The sequence below is a fragment of the Elephas maximus genome, chromosome 4, assembly GCF_024166365.1.
Source record: "Elephas maximus indicus isolate mEleMax1 chromosome 4, mEleMax1 primary haplotype, whole genome shotgun sequence".
Lineage (NCBI taxonomy): Eukaryota > Metazoa > Chordata > Mammalia > Proboscidea > Elephantidae > Elephas > Elephas maximus.
The window spans coordinates 32,572,329-32,595,350 of record NC_064822.1 but is presented as its reverse complement, the minus strand read 5'-3'; the positions used below and the strand labels follow the sequence as shown (position 1 = coordinate 32,595,350).

General features: G+C 38.9%; 1 protein-coding gene across 1 annotated transcript in view; it reads right to left on the bottom strand.

The window, feature by feature from the left end:
- The window catches only part of C4H10orf67 (chromosome 4 C10orf67 homolog), a 159,914-nt gene that overhangs the window by 17,779 nt on the left and 119,113 nt on the right, over positions 1–23,022 (bottom strand). The window contains exons 15-17 of the mRNA XM_049881626.1: positions 18,465–18,552; positions 9,480–9,560; positions 9,337–9,397 (exon numbers count right to left, since the gene is read on the bottom strand). Of these exons, the coding sequence (XP_049737583.1) occupies positions 9,337–9,397; positions 9,480–9,560; positions 18,465–18,552 (230 nt within the window). The remainder of the gene's footprint in view (positions 1–9,336; positions 9,398–9,479; positions 9,561–18,464; positions 18,553–23,022) is intronic.

Below are 23,022 nucleotides of genomic sequence, written 5' to 3'. Positions count from 1 at the left end.
GGTATCTAGTGAAACTTGCATGATCATTATGACAGATGTACAGGGATGCTTATTGCAGTTATGTTCATGATTGTGACAAACTGAAAATCTTCTAAGTAGCCATCAACAGGAGACTCTATAAATATATTGTAATACACAATGGGATATATATATATATATATATATATATATATATATATATATATATATATATATACTATACAGCAGGTAAAATAAATGAACGCAAAATACATGCAACAACATAAATTTCAAACACATAGCATTTATGGGGAAAATTCATGGATACATATATTCCACTATCATTTATATAATGCTTGAAAAATGCTAAATGATGTTATATATAAATGATGTATGTTGTTGTTGTGTGCCATTGAGCTGATTCTGACTTATAGTGACCCTATAGGACACAGTAGAACTGCTCCATAGGGTTTCCAAGGAGAGGCGGGTGAATTTGAACTGCCAACTTTTTGTTAGCAGCCTGAGCTCTTAACCACTTTGCCACCAGGGCTCCAAATGATACATTTAAATGTTATATAGAATATATATACCAAAAAACCAAACCCACTCTCTTTGAGTCAATTCCTACTCATAGGGACCCTATGGGACAGAGTAGAACTGCCCAGTAGAGTTTCCAAGGAGCGCCTGGTGGATTTGAACTCCCAACCTTTTGGTTAGCAGCTGTAGCACTTAACCACTACGCCACCAGAGTTTCCATATGTATATATACATATACATATAATACATAGAAATGTTATATACATATGCTAAAAGATGTTATATATAAATGATATGTATATAAATGTTACATATATGACATCATTTAACACGTTTTCAAGCATTATATAAAAATGATAGTGGAATATATGTAACCTTGAATTATATATATATATAATTATTATTATTATAAAATATGTTGTTGTTAGGTGCCGTTGAGTCATTTCTAATACTCATGGCGACGCTATGTGCAACTGCCCCGTCCCGCGCCACCCTCACAATCCTTGTTAAGCTTGAGCCCATTTTTAGCAGCTACCATGTCAATTCATTTTGTTGAGGGTCTTCCTCTTTTTCGCTGACCCTCTACTTTACTAAGCATGATGTCCTTCTCCAGGGACTGTTCCCTCGTGATAACATGTCCAAAGTATGTGAGATGAAGTTTTGCCATCCTTGCTTCTAAGGAGCATTCTGGCTGTACTTCTTCTAAGACAGATTTGTTTGTTCTTCTGGCAGTCCATAGTATATTTAATGTTCTTTGCCAACACCATAATTCAAAGGCATCAATTCTTCTTCGATCTTCCTTATTCATTGTCTAGCTTTCACATGCATAAAAGGTGACTGAAAACACCACGACTTGGTTGAATGCAATGTGTCATTTGATTTCTTGACTGCTGCTTCCATGGGTATTGTTTGTGGATCCAAGGAAAGTGGAATCCTTGACAACATCAATCTTGTTTGTTTATCATGATGTTGCTTATTGGTCCAGTTGGTTCCGTAATCCATACTGAAGGCTGTGGTCTTTGTTCTTCATCAGTAAGTGCTTCAAGTCCTCTTCACTTTCAGCAAGCAAGGTTGTATCATCTGTATATCACAGGTTGTTAATGAGTCTTCCTCCAATCTTGATGTCCTGTTAGTCTTCATGTAGTCCAGCTTCTTGGATTACTTGCTCAGCATACAGATCGAATAAGTATGGTGAAAGGATACAACCCTGATCCGTACTTTTCCTAACTTTAAAACCCACAGTATCCCCTTATTCTGTTCAAACAACTGCCTCTTGGTCTATTTGCAGGTTCCTCATGAGCACAGTTAAGTGTTCTGGAATTTCCATTCTTTGCAATGTTATCCATAATTTGTTATGATAAACACAGTCGGATGCCTTTGCATAGTCAATAAAATACAAGTAAACCTCTTTTTGATATTTTCTGCTTTCAACCAAGATTGATCTGACATCAGCATTGATATCCCTTGTTCAACATCCTCTTCTGAATCTGACCTGAATTTCTAGCAATTCCCCTTTGATATACTGCTGCAGCCGCTTTTGAATGATCTTCAGCAAAATTTTACTTGTGTGTGATATTATTCGATAATTTCCGCATTCTGTTGGATCACCTTTCTTTGGAATGGGCACAAATATGGATCTCTTCCAGTTGGTTGGCCAGGTAGCTGTCTTCCAAATTTCTTGGCATAGACAAGTGAGCATTTCCAGCGCTGCATCGTTTGTTGAAACATCTCAATTGGTATTCCGTCAATTCCTGGAGCCTTGTTTTTCACCAATGCCTGGAGTGCAGCTTGGACTTCTTTCTTCAGTACCATCAGTTCTTTCAGCTTGAGAAATGGCGAGCGTGTTCTTCGCTGTTGGTTTTCTAACTCCAAGTCTTTGCACATGTCATTATAAATATTTTACTGTCTTCTCGAGCTGCCCTTTGAAATCTTTTCAGCTCTTTTACTTCATCATTTCTTCCTTCTGCTTTAGCTACTCTACATTCCAGAGCAAGTTTCAGAGTCTCTTCTGACATTCATTTTGGCCTTTTCTTTCTTTCCTGTCTTTTTAATGACCTCTTGCTTTCTTCATGTATGATGTCTTTGATGTCATTCCACAGCTTGTCTGGTCTTTAGTCTTTAGTTTTCAATGCATCAAATCTATTCCCTTCACAATATAAAGTATGCAAACTCACTCACAAACACCAAAACCAGGGTAGTGATTACTTCTGGGGAGGGAGAGAGGGAGGAAAATCAAATACAGCCAGGTGGTGTTCAACATGTAATTTTTTGTATTTTCCAAATATTTGAAATATTCCATAACAAAAATAAAAATGTTTTCTACATAAATAATGGAGCCCTGGTGGCATAGTGGTTAAGAGTTCAGCTGCTAATCAAAAGGTTGGCATTTCGAATCCACCAGCCACTCTTTGGAAACCCCACGTTGTAGTTCTACTCTGTCCTGTAGGGTCGCTATGAGTTGGAATCAACTTGACAGCACACAACAACAAACAACACATAAAAAATAAATAAAATGCACATTAAATATAGTTTCTACATTAACATAAAGAAATTAAGCCCTTCCTCAAGTGAATTTTTGCTGATAGGAAAATAAAAATGATGAAATTATTTTTGTTAATTCTAGCTTATCTTTGTGTAAAATTAGTAACTGACAAATTACTTCTTCATTTGACGTGTTTTGTCCATGTGATTATTTCTTTGAAGTTGAAGAACCTAAATGAAAGAAGTTGCTCAAAGTTAGTGAACTAGCCAGGAATGTGTAGGCTGAGGGTTGGAGTCCAGTGACATTTCTATATACTGAATCTTACTAATACCCTCAATTTCCAAACTTGGTGTTCCTCTAGTTGAAAGTGTTGTTAATACTGTATCTTTCATACAGGAAGATGTCATTTCTAACTAGGGTACACTTGATATGTACATGGATTTGCAGGAGTCCATATACAATATCTTGTAACATTTTGACATTTCTACAAAGGAAGCAAAGAGCCCTGGTGGTGCAGTAGTTTAAGCACTCAGCTGCTAACCAAAAGTCTGTAATTGGAATCTACCAGTCACTCTGTGGGAGAAAGATGTGGCAGTCTGCTTCTGTAAAGATCGTAGCCTTGGAAGCCCTATGGGGCAGTTCTATTCTGTCCTATAGAGTCACTATGAGTCAGAATCCACCAACGGCAATGGGTAGTAGTACAATGGAAGTATTCCTAAATTAAAAAAATTAATACTCCTATGTCAGTACACCAATGAAACACTTTTTCAATATTTTATTACTACCACAAAGGCAAAACCTCTGAAAATGATTTGCAATGCCTCTTAAGCGACCAACAGTATCAGTCTGCAGCCAAATCTGTGAGATTTGAGATGAAATCTGTGGTCACTGGATCTAGAGGCTGCTGAAATCCAACCTGTGGCCCTTCCCTTAGCACCACAGCCCAACAAGAGAACTAACAATACACAGCAGAAAGGTTGGGGTATAATAAGGAATGTCTTAATGGCATTTGTTAAATGAAGCATTGTCTAATAGACTAAGTATAAGACAGCCAATTTAGTAAAGCCCATCTTTAATATTAAGTAAAACTTACCTGAAGTTTAATCTTAACTTTTTACCTACTAAGTTTTTACAATCTTGCAAGTTCAAAGTAATTATCCACCTTATATTTCAAAGATTAACACTGTATTTTCAAAGCATAGGTTCCCTTTCATATTCCTGTTTCACATTTTTCAATCCCCTATCTGACCTGTGGACAGAGCTTCACTTAGATAAAGAACATTCATGATTAATTCTTTAATCCAATCAGTCACCCTGACACCTTTCCATGCCATTGAGCACTGGCCTTACTTGGAAGGATAATATAAGAGATAGGCTTTTTTATCTTCTAGGCTTTAATTTATCATCTAACTTCCTAAATCCTATGCCTTGAGTAGAAGCTATCTCTAGAATATATGTAAAGAGCAAGGAAGATTCCTGAAAGGAAAATAAAAGGTAGCAGAAAATCAGCTCAAATCTCAAAGACAAGGATGACATAGGTAGCTTAGAAATATAACATTAATAACAAGCAACGGGGAAGTAGTAGAGAAGTGGGTGGCAGTGACATCATGAATGCTTACCAACTTCTTAAGACACTACTTAGTAAATCACGTTGTTCTGGTACTTAACTCAAATTCATTGATTAACTCCTTCTCCAAGCATTGTCTATAGCCATCAATATACAACTCACAAATTTGAAAACCTAACCAATTATTTAATCACAGCTGACAGTCTAAAAACAATATAAAAAACTCTGTAAAACAATATCAACCTGTGCCTAAAATTTCTTATTTCATTTTTACTATTTATCTAAATTTAAATGTATTGTGTGGTTTTAAAAATTATTTTTGCATTAAAAAAAAGAGGCAACTGAACACCACCTTCAAATGATATTTATTTTTCATACATTGGTGGAAAATACTCTTAGTAAAAGGAAATACTTTTCAGGTCCAAAGTTTCAAAGAATGAAAAGAAAGGTTTTAAAAGTACATCGACTGTATTGCTATTATTCTACTATTCTTTAAAAGGTTTAAGAATCACCTCTTTGGTGTTTTTCCCCTAAAAATTTCATGGAATTAACAACACAATGTAATCTAGGTTTAAGTTTGGGTTTCTCTTGTATTCTCAGATATTTATGTTTGAGCTTTCCCTTACCGGCAAACCACTTAAAGAGTCACTGTTACTTTGAGGTTTAATCTATGAGATTCGTGTCTTTGGAGCTCATTAAGAACCTTTCCAAAGATTACAATGTCAATAGCATCTAATTACTGGACTGTGAGAAAGGTCTTCTTGAGTACATACAATCTGTGCCTGTGCGCCGTATACAATGGGCAGCTCAGATCCCAAATTTTATCACAGCTAAGCAGCAAACAAATTAATAATGTTACCTGGGCTCTCCTAGGATAATTACTACTATGTAAAAAACTACTTTGAAATTTTGCAGATAGTATTGTACTCATTTTTTATTCTATTACCTTCACAAGGATTTATCTATCTAGTAAATTTTCTATGTTGCTTCAATAACTCTGTTGTCCTTTTTTAGAATGTTTTGATTTAAAACGTCCAACACAATCTAAAATGATTTTTAAGCTGCTTCGGAAAGAAAGACTTATTACCCAATATAGCATTGTTTAAAATTATATTTTATCTCACTGCTTAAAAATATCTTTTTATTATTTTGATAACAATGCTGGATCTTATTCCTACATCTTGTAAAAATTAATTATTAAAAACTATAGAGAGACTAGTTCTTTCAAATTACTAACATATTGCTCTAATGTGGTGGATTAAAATGTAGGTTTATCAGACTTGAGTAGGAGGAGAGGTAGGGATGGGATTAGCTAGGCACTTTACCTCATCTAATCTTCATAACAAACCTATGAGGTAGGGTCACCATCTCCACTTTACATAGCAGAGAGAATTGAAAGGAATGTTGTCACCATGCATGAGTCAAAAATAGCCTCTGTGTATTGGCCCCAAACAGACCTCTTAGCTCCAAAAAGCCCAGTGGCTCCAAACTCAAATTTGTATATATCCAGTTGTAAGAATAGCCTAAATAAGCAGATTTTTAGCTGCTTAGAGCCTGCGTGCTTTCTATATCCTATGAGACAGTACCCGGCATCTGCTGACCTTGGACAAGATAAAATCTCGTAATTATAAGGACCCTACATACTGCTGATCTCTGGAGCTCTCAGATCCAGACTTCCCAAGGCTTGCTGTGGGAGGACATCACTGCAAGGTGCTGAAACTGAGATCTAAACCACAGTCTGTATGTCTCCAAAGCCCTTGCTCTCTTCCTATTACATCACGTGTTTTCCCATTGCGTGTTGCTGAAAATGGGATAATGCATTGTCATGCATGAGCCGTGGGGCAAGTCAATACAATAGCGTGGGCTCTGGGGCCACACGGGCTGGACTTGAATCCAGCTGCTCCACCTATTTGCGGTATAACCGCATCAGCCTTCTAAACACCTCTGATTTCAATTTCCTCATCTGTGGAATGCGGCAAAGCAAGAGCACCTACCTCATGGGTTTTTGTGAGAATTAGAATTAAAACTTGAAAAGCATTTAGAATAGTACCTGCACAGAGTAAGAACCCACTAAGTGCTAGCTATACATGATTTAAAAAGTATTTTATGTGAAAGTACAACCTAAGAACCTCAATCTTTGATGCAACACTGAGGATTTATATCAAGGAGGATAGATTTTAAAATGGAACTCAATACAATAATGACATTAAAGAGTTCATTTGGGGTTTACTATCAGGGAGGTTTGGAAACCCTGGTGGCAGTGGTTAAGAGCTACAGCTGCTAGCCAAAAGGTCGGCAGTTCAAACCGACTAGGCACTCCTTGGAAACTTTATAGGGCAGTTCTAATCCGTCCTATAGGTTCCCTATGAGTCAGAATCGACTCGATGGCAATGAGCAATGGGATCAGATAGGTTACAGTAACCCCCTAGTTACAGAAAATAATAATGATTTGCCTAAAAGCCAGGTGCATACTAACCATGTAGGTGATACCTCTTGATACATATTTGTGAATTAGTGCTTTAAAACCCTGATAATGTATTAAACTTTTTCCTAGGAGACTGAAGTGGGTACTCAGCTTTCCAAAGTACCTTGGTACCTAAGAGTGACTTGTTTGATGAAAACAATTTAGCTCTATGAATGTCTAGTGTGATTAAAATCCACTAGCTATTACCATTAAAGACTATACTTCTTACTGAGAAGATGAATTAACTCCCTGAATTAGTAATTCAGAATTTCTCCTGGCATTTTTCTTTTTTAAATACATTTTATTCATTCAAAATAGAAAATTTGGATTAATTGGAACCCGATAAACAAGAAACTTTTGTTGATGGGATTATTTCCTTGCATTATATTCAAAGGGAAGAACATGACACGTCAAAGTTGACATCAGAGATTTACTAGAAAGAAACGTCAGGGTTATATAAATCTGGAGGCATTCAGTGTGAGCATTTTCACCCATCTCTCCTGTACAATTCAGGGTAATATTCACAACAGTGAGCCTTGTGGTACACTGCAAAATTACGGGTCATAAAAATTTATATTTGATTTTATTAGTGAGGCAAAAAAAGTGGACTAACGAATTTTAGGAGGATTTTCAGTAGAAAGGGTAGAATTAACCACGTTTTACAATTTCAGGGCTGAGGAAAGGGAGTGACAATGCTTTGTTTCAGCTGGGACTGCCTTACAGGCCAAATGGCCATCAAGATGCTACTCAAGTGAACTGGTGAAAAATGGCTTCCTTGATGGGAAAAAGTCAACTTCGTAAATGCAAAACGCCCACTGAGCTTTTTGGGGGGATGGGATGCTGTAGTGAACTAATTTTCTAATTAAAATTTTAGATCAACCACAGACTCCAAACTCATCCATCCTACATCTTTTATGAGAAATCATGAGGGTCTCTCTTTTCCTAGTGCATTAAGATGTTTTAGAAATAACTTACTGTACAGGTTAGAATTTCTAACAACTCAGCAGATTTAATTACTTCCTTAAATACTGAAACCTTTAAAGGGCTGTTGCTTTCTAAGCTAGGGGTGCTATAACGTCCAGTCTTGGCATTGCCATAACCTAGCTGACAGCTTGAGGAGGCAGCCAGCTCCATGACTGCTGAAAGGTTCCTTTATACCCCAAGCGGAACCTGTTGAACAAACACCACCAGTAGGTAGATGCACCCCAGAAAAAGCTTTTCTGCATTGCATGGGGGCCCAAGAAAATTGAAGTTCAATCTTCAAAAGGTAGAGAATTTTAAAATTAGGGCCCAGGATTTAGACGTATATCACAATCTCTACCTTGCATTAAGATTTGTTATGAAACACTCTACTTTTAAACATTCTCAGACATGAAAAGCAGACATTCTGAAACCTTTTGGTTGTCACAGGGAGCCCCTGGGTGGCACAAATGGTTAAGTGCTCAACTACTAACCGAAAGGACGGTGGTTCAAACCCACCCAGAGACACCTTGAAAGAAAGGCTTGGAGATCTGCTTCTGAAAAGTTAACAGCCTTGAAAACTCTATTGAGTGCAGTTCTGTTCTGGAAAACGTGGGGGGTCTCCATGAGTTGGAAATGATTCAACAGCAACTGGTTTGACTGATTGGTTATCAACAATAATAATAATTTAAAGTAATAACATTATATTTTGTTCATCCAACTTGTTTATTAAACTAAAATCCAAACTGGTTTCCACTGAGTCAATTATGACTCTAGTAATAAGCTGTAAATTATGAATTTCTTTAATTTCACCTAATCACTCTGTCCTTCCACACTCTCAGCTGGGTTAAAGAAAGGGGCAATGAGTAGGCTTCCTATTTTGGCTTCCAAATTTAGAGAAAAGGAGTCATGGTTGTTCCCTAAAGACTTAGAGAAACATAAGGACCAAAGTTACTTTCGGTTTCAAAACAGTCTAATTTGAGGCTCTTAAAAGATTGATGGGAAATAAAGTATGCTAGAAATAGTTGCATTTTTCTTCCAGTTTTTAAATTGGAAGAACAGGAATTCAACAGGAGCTCCAGGTTTGTTGACAGCTTAAAAAATAAAAAAGGATTCCAACTGGGACAATTTCTAGTTTTGAATTATGACTAAATTTGTTTTTAATTAGCAGCAATTGATATTCAGAAATACATATTAACATTCTTTCCTCCAGCATATCTACGTATTAGTTTTACAAATTGTCTGAAAACAATGTCATACCTTTACTCAGAATACCAACTACATCAGGGTGACAAAGAAAAGCAAAGTTAATATAGGCTAAGTACCCATTCTATGTGTGGACCTTTTTCCCACAATAAAGATTCTTACCTTTTGATAAATGTTGAGAGGATATCTGATCACTGCCCAAGTCTATGAACTTGCTGCCTCTCTGTCAAACCAAAAAGTTTTGTTACTGAGACTGAATAATACCAACTGATTAAATGTTTAATAGAAAAATAAAAGCTACCTACTGAATATGTATTAATGTCACTTCGGGAAGACGTAGCATCTGTTAGGTTCACACTAGACTGTACAAATAAGGGTTTTACTCTCTGAAACACACAAAACGCACACACTGTGTTATCAAGAGGGAATAACAGTCAAATCAAATTCAGGTAAAATGTTCTTCAACTCTCAGTTAACCAAGGTATGAAACCTATGCTCCCAACTTATTTGCTTAAATATGGCTGAGGCGATTCTTCTCTTTCAACAGATGGAATAGGTTCCCTTCGTTATGCAGGCTGCTTTGAGAGAAAATCAAGAGAAGTGTTTTCCTCAGTTTCTTTCCTGATACCATTTCCTCTCGATTACCTCTATGTCACTTGGAATTACTAGTAATTGGTCAGGCCACCACCTGTTGGTGTGTTGTATTGTAGTGGCTTGTGTGTTGCTGTGATGCTGGAAGCTATGCCAGCAGTATTTCAAATACCAGCAGGGTCACACATGGTGGACAGGTTCCAATGGAGCTTCCACACTAAGACACACTAGGAAGAAAGGCCTGGTGATCTACTTCCAAAAATTAGCCAATGAAAACCCTATGGATCACAATAGAACATCGCCGATATAGTTCTAAAACATGAGCCCCTTAGGTAGGAAAGCACCACCCAACAGCTGCAACAATGCACTCAAGCATGCCAGGAACAGGCAACATTTCCCTCTGTTATACAGGGAGTTGCCACGAGTTGGAGTTGACTCCATGCAGCTAACAACAACGGCAATTGGTCAGGTATCACAGGGTCCTCCCCAGTACCTCCTGGCTACTGGAAGCCACAGCCATGGTGGGCCTGATTCCCAGGAACCCATCAATCCATCTTGTCATGTGTACCCCAAATCTATCGCTTCCAAATACTACACAGTACTCCAGGAGTGCATCTGCCCAAAATGGGTCTTTCCCAGGAGTTCAGAAGCAGCAGCATGCAGGCAGAATTGTCACCCATATCACACACTGAGAAGTAAGTCGTGACATTAAACACTAGGGGGTGAAAAGGACTGTAGGTAGACTAAACATGTTTACTAAAAGAGGTCTGAGGTCCATTAATGAACTCTGGGAATGTATGTGAATTTTTGCCCGTTCAAGGCTTCTCTCTGGTTGGTGTGTTGTTGTTATTGTTAGATGTCGTCAAGTCAGCTCTGACTCATAGTGACCCCATGTACAACAGAATGAAACACTGCCTGGTCCTGTGCCATCCTCACAATCATTATTCTTGAGCCCATTGTTGTAGCCACTTTGTCAGTCCATCTTGTTGAGGGTCTTCCTCTTTTTTGCTGACCCTCTACTCTAGTTAAAATGAGTTGCTTTATAATAATAATAAATGTTACTTGACAATAAGTTAGAAAATACAGAGAAAAAAAGACAGACCAATCAGAAGGAAAAGTAAATATAATCACACCAATTAATTTCTCAGAATCTTTGCCAATATGATCTAATAGCGTTACCTTTACCAGTTTGATAGACGAAAATTATATTTAAAAAAAATTCCTTTTTCTCAGATAAGTAGTATATGTTTTTAAATTTTATTCCTTGACAAGTAGTAAGATAAACTTCTTCTACATGAGTACTCCTCATTTGATTGTGTTTTTCTGTTTAAAAATTGGCTGTATATATTTTTGGCCATTTTCTGTGTTTTTGAACATTTCTTTCTAATAGACTTGTAACAATTCATAATACACTAAACCTGTTCTGTTGAGTTGATTCCGACTCATAGCAACCCTACAGGACAGAGCAGAACTGCCCCATAGGGCTTCCAAGAAGTGGCTGGTGGATTTGAACTGCCAACCTTTTGGTTAGCACTGAATTCTTAACCACTGTGCTACCAGGGTTCCCACAATACACCAAGATAAACACTTTATATGTCATGTATGTTATAAATATTTTCCCCAGATTATAGTTTCCTTCTAATTTTGTTTGTTTTTTTTTTTTTTTTTTGGTATGTAGAATTAAGAATACAAATGTGGAATTAAATCTAAGAAATTCTTTCCTTTATGGTTTCTACCTTTGGTGTAATGTTTTTTATTTTTTTAAGTAAAAAGTTCTGGGGAAAGGTAATAGGAGGAATGATAGAGGCATGCAAAGTCTTGAACAGACCCTTCACAAAAGAAGATCTAAATATGGCCAAAAAGCACATGAAAAGATATTCAACATCATTAGCTATTAGAGCAATGCAAATTAAAACTACAGTAAAATACTAACAGAATGGCTAAAATTGAAAAACAAAACAAAAAACTAACAGGTATCAATTTGGTGAAGATGTGGAGCAACTGAAACTCACAGACGTTGCTGACGGGAGGCTAAATTCCAAAAGCTACAAACACTTTGGAACCCTGGCAGTTTCTTCTGAAGTTAAACAGCTACCCTATTCCCCAGCCCTTTCACTCTTACCTGAGAGAAATGAAAACATATGTTCACAAAAGACTTGTACAAGAATGTTTGTAGCAGCTTTTTTCATAAAAGTCCCTAACTGGAAATGGCCCAGGTGTCATCTTTTCTACACTGTACATCAGGTACTGTTCTAAGCTCTGTGGATAAAAGTTTATAAGATTGACCAGTCCCTGATTTCTTGGAATTTACAGTTTATAAAGGAGGGAGTCATATTTGTTTTGTTCACTATCCTATTCCCAGGACGTAGCGTGGTTCTTGGCACACATTTTTACTCAAGAAATATTTGAGGAGTGGGTGAATGACTAAAGTGTAGAGAAACAAAAATGTTAGTGTAGTGAACATTCACTTACTGTCTTAGATCTAGAGCTGCTATAACAGAAATACCACAAGTGGATGACTTTAACAAACAGAAATTAATTCTCTCACAGTTTAGGAGGCTGAAAGTCCTAACTTAGGGCGCTGGAACTAGAGGGAGGCTTTCTCTCTTTGTGGGCTCTGGGGGAAGAGCCTTGTCTCTTCAGCTTCTGTTTGCTGGTTCCTTGGAGATCTCCATGTGGCTTGCCATCAATCTTCCCCCATCTAGCTTACATTTAATCCCTTTTGTGTCTCAAAAGAGATTGACTCAAAATGTATCCTACACTAACCTTGTCTCATTAACATAACAAAGACAACCCATTCCCAAATGGAATTATAACCACAGGCATAGAGGTTAGGATTTACCACACATAGTTTTGGGGGAAACAGTTCAATTCATAACATTCTACCCTTTTGCCCCCCAAAATTCATATCTTTGTCACATGCAAAACACATTCATCTCATCGCATCATCCCAAAAGTCTTAAATAACTCCAAATCCAAAATCTCATCTTCTGGATCATCTAAACCTAATATGGGTGAGAATTTGGGTGTATTCCGTCGTGGGGCAAAATTTCTCTTCTGTGAACCTGTGAAATCTAGACTAAAAGTTAAATTTCTAAAATACAATGCTGGAACAGGCACAAAGTATACATTTCCATTACAAATGGAAGAAATAGGAGGAGAGAAGGCACCAAACAAGTCCAAAACCCAGCAAAACAATTTACATTAGCTCTCAAGGCTTAAAAATAATTCTGTTTTCTGAAGCCATCTAAACAATGGCCCTGTCCTCCAGACTCTGGGTGTTGGCCAAGCCCTCTGGATTCTGGGTGGAGGCCTCCGGGCCCTGGGCTTCAGCTCCACTTTCCAGGCCCACTGGGATGGCAACTCTGCTCCCTTGGCTTTGGGCAGCCCCTTTCTCCTAGTTCACCTAAGTGACAATCCCACCCCTTTGGCCCTTGAGCACGGCAGCCTTGTCCCCTCAGCTTTGGGAGGCAGTCCCATCCACTTGGCACATCTTAACAGCAGCTCCACACTCCAGAACCAAGTTGGCAAAGATCCAACTCTTTGAAATTTAGGCGGCTGTGACCACACCCTTTGAGATCCAGAAGACAGTGGCCCCACCCTTTAAAAACAAGAAGGCCCTACTTTCCATGTTCTTTCCAACAGTTCTGCTGATCTCTGAGCTGCTCCAGGGATGGTCCTTTTCTTTTCCTGGAGGACAACAGATGCAGCTACTTTGGTTTGTTCCTGCCTGTAGAATTCCAAGAGGCAGACAGTGTTCTTTCCTTTCTTTCTTTCTCTGTCCCCTTCAGTGTAAGCTGATGGATTTTCTGCAGTGGTAGTTGGTTAGATCCATCAGTCACAGGCTTAATCTCTTTAACAAAAGATTGAATAGCCACATCCTTGATGAAAATTCTAGGACATAAGTCCTTAGTTTGCACAACAGAATTTTCCAAATCTTTAGGTTTTGTTTTCATTTTGCACAGTTCGTTTTAAAGTCCATCTCTTTCCTCTGGCATTTTACTATGAGCAGCAAAGAGAAACCTCACAGCACCTTTAAGATCTTGCTTAGAAATCTCCTCAGCTAAATATCCAATTTTATCACTTACAAATTCTACCTTCCACCAAACATTTGAACATAATTCAGACAGGTTCTTTGCCACTGCATAAAAAGCATCACCCTCCATTGTCCAATCACACGCTTATCATTTTCTATCAAAGCCTCACCAAAAGCACATTTAATGTCCACATTTTTAGCAACATTCTGTTGCTGGTGTCACCTGTATTCTCTAAGATGATATAGACTTTCTCTATCACTTCCTTCTGAGGCCTCACAAGAATAGCCTTTGACATCCATAGTTCTACTAATAGTGTCTTCAAGGCAATCTAACTTCTACTATTATTATTGTTGTTAGGTGCCATGAAGCTGATTCCAACTCATAGTGACCCTATGTACAACAGAACAAAACACTGCCTGGTTCTACGTCATCCTCACAATCATTGCTATGTCTGAGCCCATTGTTGCAGCCACTGTGTCAACCCATCTCACTGAGGGTCATGCTGCAATGAATTACTTAATATCATCCTTCTAGCCGTGGTCTTTGTGACTCACATACAAAAATTGAATGGGAATATGCAAATAAAGTACATGGAACCTGTGATAGTTGGGGTTATGTGTCAACTTGGCTAAGCCATGATGCCAGTATTGTGTTGTTGTTCTCCATTTTATATGTTGTGGATCCTGACCTCTACATGTTGATGAGGCAGGATCAGTATAAGGTGTGTCTTGGGTCACAGCTTTGCAGGAGGGAGTGACTCAAGCCCCACCCTTACTAAAGTTACGCCGTTCCCTGGTGTGTGGCCTGTATCTAAGATATATGTGTGTGTCCTGGTGAGGCTTTCTCTGCATCTGGATCCCACGTCCAGTTCGTGATCAACTGACCTCCCCAGAGGCCTGCTGTCTGACCTGTCGATTCTGGGATTTGTAGGCTTCCGCAGCACCTTGGGCCAGCGGCCTAGCGTGTAACCTGATTCACCAGCTTCTGCAGCCTCATGAGCTAGCAGTCTGTGGTTTGGACTGCCAGTTTGGATTCATCAGCCCCTGCAGCCATGTGGGTTGAGAGAAGCTTATGTCTGACCCACAAATTTGGGACTTGCCAGACTCTACAACCGTGTGAGCCATTTCCATTATATGGTTAGTAAGTTCTGTGAGATGCTGCAGCAAATTAGGGAACTCAAAGACAGAAGGAAGAGTACAGAGAGGAGAGTGAGTAATTGATGTTAGAGATGATGGAGTGGTACAACAGCTTGGAAAACTTCAACACTTGGAATATCTTTAATCTCCACCTCATAGGCGCCAGCTTTGTGTTGATCCTTGTAAAAGAGGTTGATTATATAAAGGCCTTCTTCTTTTTAACTGATGTCTTTCTTCAGGGACTGGTCCCTCCTGATAACATGTCCAAAGTATGTGAGATGAAGGCTCACTATCCCTGCTTCTAATGAGCATTCTGGCTGTATATTTTCCAAGACAGATTTGTTTGCTCTTCTGGCAGTCCATGGTATATTCAGTATTCTTTGCCATAATTAAAAGGCATCAATTCTTGTTTGGTCTTCCTTATTCATTGTCCAGCTTTCTCATGCATATGAAGCAATTGAAAACACCATGGCTTGGGTCAGGCGCACCTAAGTCCTTAAAGTATATTTTTGCTTTTTAACACTTTGAAGAAATCTTTTGCAGCAGATTTGCCTGATGCAATATGTCATTTGATTTCTTGACTGCTGCTTCTGTGGGTGTTGATTGTGGATTCAAGAAAAATGAAATCCTTGAAAACTTCAATATTTTCTCCATTTATCATGATGTTGCTTATTAGTCTAGTTTTGAGGATTTTTGTTTTATGTTGAGGTGTAATCCATACTGAAGGCTGTAGTCTTTGATCTTCATCAATAAGTGCTTCAAATCCTCTTCACTTTCAGCAAGCAAGGTTGTGTTATTTGCATATCAGATTGCTGACAAGTCTTCCTCCAATGCTGATGCCCCATTCTTCTTCACATAGTCCAGCTTCTTGGTTTATTTGCTCAGCATACTGATTGGATAAGTATGGTGAAAGGATACAACCCTGACTCGCACCTTTCCTGACTTTAAACCACAGTATCCCTTGGTTCTGTTCGAATGACTGCCTCTTGGTCTATGTACTGGTTCCTCATGGGTACATTTAAGTATTATGGAATTCCCATTCTTTGCAATGTTATCCATAATTTGTTTTGATCCACAAAATCAAATGACTGTGCATAGTCAATAAAACACAGGTAAACATCTTTCTGGTATTCTCTGCTTTCACCCATGGTCCATCTGACACCAGCAATGATATCCCTTGTTCCATGATCTCCTCTGAATCTGGATGAATTTCTGGCAGTTCCCTGATGATGTACTGCTGCAACTGCTTTTGAAGGATCTTCAGCAAAATTTTACTTGTGTGTGACATTAATTGTATTGTTTGATAATCTCTGCATTTTATTGGATCTCCTTTCTTTTGAATGGGCTCATATGGATCTTATCCAGTTGGTTGACCAGGTAGCTGTCTTCCAAATTTCTTCACATAGATGAGTGAGGTTTTCCAGCTTGAGAAATGCCAAGCATGTTCTTTCCTTTTAGTTTTCTACCTTCAGGTCTTTGCACATTTCATTATAATATTTTACTGCTAGGTACATTAAATTCTTCCAGCCTGTATCCATTACCCAATTTCAAAAACCACTTCTACATTTGAGGTATTTGTTAGAACAGCACCCCGCTCTTCTGGTACCAAATTCTGTCTTTTTTTTTTTTTTTTTTTTAATATAACAGAAATATCACGAGTGGGTGGCTTTAACAAACAAATTTAATTTTTCACAGTTTACGAGGCTAGAAGTCCAAATTCAGGGCACAGGCTCTAGAGGAAGGCTTTCTGTCTCTGTCAGCTCTGGGGGAATGTCTTTGTCTCTTCTGCATCTGTTTCCTGGTTCCTTGGAGATCTCCATGTGGCTTGCCATCAATTTTTGCCCATCTCTTTTGAGTAGCTTGTGTTTAATCCTTTTATATCTCAAAAGAGAATGACTCAAGATATAATACCCTATACTAACTCTGTCTCATTAATGTAACAAGACAACCCATTCCCAAATGAGATTATAACCACAGTTACAGAAGTTAGGATTTGCAACACATATTTGTCGGTGACATAGCTTAATCCATGTACTCTCTTTCCCTGACTCTTTCCTCTATTTTAAAAAAATATTTGTTATTCACCATGATGAGTGACTCAAGTGCCAATATGTTGTGTGGATGCACAGAGAAAGATTCATGAGCTTTGGATCCCAGATAAGTAGTGGCACATAGATATACTCTAGATGAAACAACCATCCCCCCTCCTCCTGAAAGGGATTATAGGATCATCTGAGAACAGGGCCAAGAGTTTTCTCAAGACAAAGATTAGACCTACTAATAGGCTTGGTCAGGTACTATTCTGAAACTTTATAAGTCTGTTTCATAAAGCCTGGATAATTCAAATTTGGAGCAGAAAATTTTATCAGATAATAATCATTAAGAAGCCTGATTTTGAGTAGTTCAGCGCTCTCAAGGGTCCTTCAATATTTTATTTGCCCAGGTGATTAAGTATCTAAAATGAGTATTACTCCAATAGAAATGGTAAACGTCATGTGAAAAGAGGAAAAACCAAGAGTGGAAGATATAAACTATATACATTCCTTTCATGTAAACAGAGAGGTCAATTGTTAAAATCCTCAGAACAAGCAAGGTTCAGATTATTATTTAAACGTAGTTAAAAACTAGGACTTAATGTTATGCCAGTGTCCTTAAGTTCTTTGATCTCCTTTGCAACTTAAGTTTACAAAGTTGTCTTTAAGGGAGTATTGACAGAACTCAAAAAAAGAGAATGATTTTAGGTTGTAAGCAAGAAACCACATTTAAAAAGAAAAATTTCTTATACTCTTTCTTGACTTGTTCCCAGTGCATTTAGCATAATAGCAGATGGTCAATAGAGTTTGTAGCATGCCGGTTTACATGTTACTTGAAATTTACTGGCTATACGTCCACACTGAAGTTCTACTGTGTCCTATAGGGTCGCTATGAGTCAGAATTGACTCGACAGCAATGGATTCAGTTTGGTATGTTTACACCGGGCATCACTTAACTTTACAAGTGGAATCCCCCCTCCCCCCATTAAAACATTAAGTTAAACAGGCTAAAAAAATAATCTATGATAGAATTAGGTTTTATCTACAGGTGACCTCTAGTTTTCATGCATGGTTTAAATGGCCTGGTACTAGGAACAGATTCTCTTACCTCCTTTTTCCCTTTGAAATGACTGGATAACTGGACCTTGAGGCCTGATACTTCCCAGCATTCATCCATGCCCACGAATGGGCAGAATGACAGATGCTCTCCATCCAGAGTGAGTGGCACCCCCGCTGAAATTTGCATTTGCCTCTATTATAGTTCAAGCACATTGCATTAAAATTATTTATCTACATGTCTTTATCTTCTGCCAGACTGGACTCTTTGAGTTCAGACACTGTCTTATGCTCTTGGTATCAAGCAAAGTGACTGTCATGTACTATTCCCAGAGTCTATAATAACACGGGCTCAATAAATGTTGAATAAGAGCAGAAAAGACTTGGAAAGGGGTATTCAAAGAGAAAAATAGCATCTAAACATTACACATACTTACAGTATAATTGAAGGATGTATCAGCAAGCACTGCAAACTGACGAAACAGTGTGTGCCTAGTAAACATCTCATCCTTAAGGACATGAAAGCTGAAATAAAAGAAACAGTGAAATTAAAATATATGAAAATCATTGCATAAAGTAAATATGTATTATGTTAATGTAGTTAGGAACTACGATTTCCAATATAAAACAGAAGAGATACAAGTAAAAAGTTTAAAATATTGGTTTGAGCTTTTCACTTCTTTTTTTCCATTTTCAAGTTACATATTTTCCAGCTCTGAAAAGCCCTAGATGTAATAGCAGCCCAATAGTAGTGAGCACCTGGAGGACTCAGACTATGGTTTAAAAAACATTTCTCACTAAAATGAACCAGGGCATTTTTCAGAAATGACTGTGTTACCGATTGAATTGTATCCCTCCAAAAACATCTGCCATGATTCCCAGTTATTGTGTGGCTGCCTACAATTTTGTGGTCTGATGTGATTATCCTATGTGTTGTAAATCCTAACCTCTAGGATGTTAATGAGGCAGTTATGTTAATGAGACAGGACTCAATCTATAGGATTAGGGTGTATCTTGAGTCAATCGTAAAAGAGATAAAAGGAGAGAGAAGCAAGCAGAGAGGGAGGGACCTCTACTACCAAGAAAGAGGAGTCAGGAACAGAGCACGTCCTGTGGACCCGGGATCCCTGCACTGAGAAGCTCCTAGACCAGGGAAAGATTGATGACAAGGACCTTCCCCCAGAACCAACAGAGAAATCTTCCCCTAGAGCTGGCACCCTGAATTTGGACTTCTAGCTTCCTACACTATGAGAGAATAAAATTCTGTTTGTTAAAGCCATCCATTTGTGGTATTTCTGTTACAGCAGCACTAGATAACTAAGACAGGCTGTTTCTAAAACTAAGGCAAGAAATGTACGGATGAGCCTGGAACATTTATAGTACCAGAAAGCAAGGGAGCCATTAAAGGTTAATGAGTTCATGTCAAAAGCACTTGAAAGGATATCAGGTTGAAAGGATTCCCACTGACTTAAGTTTAGAGAAATTAAGCACCCAAAATAAAATAGACACTATATTAAAAATCCGTAAGTTGATAATATTACAAGACAAATTCTCATTGGAACTAAGGCACCAAGTCGTTACTGTGAAAATTGATAAAGGGAATGAATCAAGCATTTAGTCTGCCTTTACTGTATGAATTATATTTGAGGGTAACCACAGGACCCACAAAACAAAGTTCTTTATAGAAGAATTCTGGCTGATAAATGCAGAATGAAGAATAGAATTCCAGCAAAAAGACTAAAAAAAACTCCTTAAGTTTGGGAATTTAAAAACAAAGAAAGAAATGACATAGGAGTTAAGGAAGAAGTCATGATGAAAACTGAATCTTAAGAACTGAGTAATAAATGACTACATATCATAACATGTGAGATTCAGCTAAAGAAGTGCTTAAGGGAAAATTAGAGCCTTAAATTTATACTTTAAAAAAGTTAGTTTAAAAGTAATGAACTAACACTATAAGTAAAGAAGTTACCAAAAGGACATAGGAATAAACCCTAATTAAGAAGAATGAGGTGGGGGTGGAGCCAACATGGTTCCCTAGGCAGAGGCACCATGCCCTCCCTCCACAGCTAAGACCTAAAAAACTAAGTAAAACAGACACTAATGTCAATCTTGGAACCCTAAGCATCAAATGAAGGGATAAAAAAAACTAGATCAAACACTGAATGGAAGAAGAAACTGACAGAAAACAGAGAACAAGGAGAGATATGGAGCAGAGGTCACATGCCAAATAACATGGCATAGCATCACCATCTTGGAACACAGCCAGCAATGACTTGGACTGGGAGTATGGGAAGGCAACCTCATGGATGCTCCCAACAGGAGATAGAGCACCTGGTAACCAGGGAAACATGCTTTCCCACCCCTCACCCTTCTGGTGAGTTGAAGCAAGAACCCACCCTCTATCCCGGAAGCCCCTACAATATAAGACACCCCTCTCCAGGCCCATCCTTTCCTCATCCCCCATGCAGTTTTTTTTTTTTCTCTTTCTTCCTTTCCTTTCTCCCTCCTACCTAGCCCTGTATGTCACCTCTCCCTCCCTTACCACTGGGCTCCACTGCACTGCTGCAGCTAGAGAGCCACTAGCCGCCACCACCCCAGGTTTGCCTCGCTCCCACCCACTGGCTCCTGCCGCACCTTTTCTTTTTCCCTTCCATCTAGCCCCATATACCACTTCCCCCATTCCCAGTGGTCCCCACCATGATGCCACAGCTAGAGAGCTATCACTCATTGTGCCCTGGGTCCAGCCCATCCCCACCAGCCAGCTTCCTGCACTGACATTTTTTTTTCCTTTTCTTTCTCCCTGTACATCACCTCCCCATCCTCCCCACTGGCCCTCCCCCACTCGCTGGCCCCACAGCGCAGCCAGTTTTTAAATCTAAAAAAATATATATTTTTTATCTTCCTTTCTTTTCTTTCTCTCTCCAACCTAGCCCTGTAAGCCACTTCTCTTTCCTTCACGCTGGACCCTGGGTCCTCCCTGTCACCACTCACCAGCCTCTGCTGTGCCACCATTTTTTTCTTTTTCCCTATCTTACCTTTCTTTTTCTCTCCCACCTAGCCCCATATGCCACCAGCCCCTGCTGCTCAGCCTCAGATAGAGTGCCACTGGCATGCTAGCCCACCACTGTCCTGGTTCCACCCTCCCTCACCTGCAGCCCCCATCAAGCCACCATTTTCTTCTTTCTTTTCTGTCTCTGTTCCACCTAGCACGGTATATCACCTCCTCTCCCTTCCCACAAGCCCCCATGTCCACCTTGCCTCCACTCACCAGCCCCTGCTACACCGCCCCCACTAAACAGCCATTTATTTCATTTATTTTCTTTTCCTTTCTACCTCCCACCTAGCCTTGTATGCCACCTCCCCCCTTCCTGCCCCCCCCCACACCGGCTACCCTTATTTTTTCTTTCTCATCCCTTTCTCTCCTTCACCTAGCCCCATACGCCACCCCGCCTTCCTGCCAGCCCCCACCGAGATGCTGTAGCCAGGGCATCAATGGCATTCAAGCCTGATGCTGCAATGGACCCTCCTTGCCCCTCTAATTCCACCACTTGCCTAGAAGCTGAATGGTGGGAAACAAAGCTGTACCACTCCCTGTCCAGCACCCCTGCCTATCTTGTGAGGGGCTATGAATGCTCCTAAACTGCTGGATCAACAAAAGGAGGCTGACAGCCCAGTTTTCCCTCAGCCACCTCATCAAACCAGTGTATAGCAAAGTGGGCTCACCCTGCCTGCTGCTGCCCTGTCCACTCGGGCAAGGTAGTGACAGCTATCGTGCCCACAATGAGCAAGCAGGAAAGCATGCCTGGCTCACCCGCACTGACATATCAAAACAAAATAAAAATGCAGGACAAAACAAGCAAACATACATCCAATAAAGAAAATAATACCTTAATGTCTTGGAGACAGCAGACAATATCAAAACATATAAAAAAGCAGGACAAGATGGCTCCAGCAAGTGACCAAAATAAAGGATCAGATAACCTTCTAGTATGAGAAAAGGCAATGATATGGAATTACCTGATATGGAATTCAAAAGACTAATAGTTAGGGCACTCCAAGAGCTTAGGAAAGAGATCAAGGAAAACACAGACAAAACCAAGGGAAAAAAGAGACAAAACTGTGGAAAACAAAGACAGGACCAATGAAAATGGCCAAAATCACAAAAAACACAGACAACACAATTGAAGAATTCGGGAAAATAATACAAGACCAAAATGTCAAATAAATAAACAACTAGAAATCATACAAAAGCAGCAACTAGAAATCCAAAAGATAAACAACGAAATTTCAGAAATGGACAATTCAACAGAAGGCTTTAGGGGAAAATTTGAAACAAGAGAAGACAGAATCAGTGAGGTTGAAGAGAAATCTATGGCCACAACCCTGAGGAAAAAAGAATGAAGAAAACAAAAGAATTGTGTGGGGCACAATCAAGGACAAAAATTTGTGCATGATCAGAATTTCAGAACAGAGGGAGAAATGGAAAACACAGAGAAGATTTGCTGGCAGAAAACTTCCCAAATATCATGAAAGATGAAAAGCTGACTATCTAAGAAGCTCAACAAATCCCATATAGGATAGACCTTGAAAGAAAGTTGCCAAGACATATCATACACTTGCCAAAAGCAAGACATAGAAAGGATCCTAACAGCAGCTCAAGAAAAAAGAAAAGTCACTTACAAAGGGGAAACAATACAATTGAGTTCTGATTACTCAGCAAAAACAGTGCAGGCAAGAAGGCAATGGGATGACACATATAAAACCTTGATAGAAAAAAAAAACCTGCCAACCAAGGATAATACATCCTGCAAAACTCTCTCTCAAATACTATGGTGAAATTAGGACATTTCCAGGTAAACAGAAATCAAGGGAATTCATAAAAACCAATCCAAACTTACAAGAAATGTTAAATGTAGTCCTTTAGTTTGAAAACAAACAACATCAAATAACAACTGAAGTCTAGGACATAGAATAGCATCAGCCATATACCAA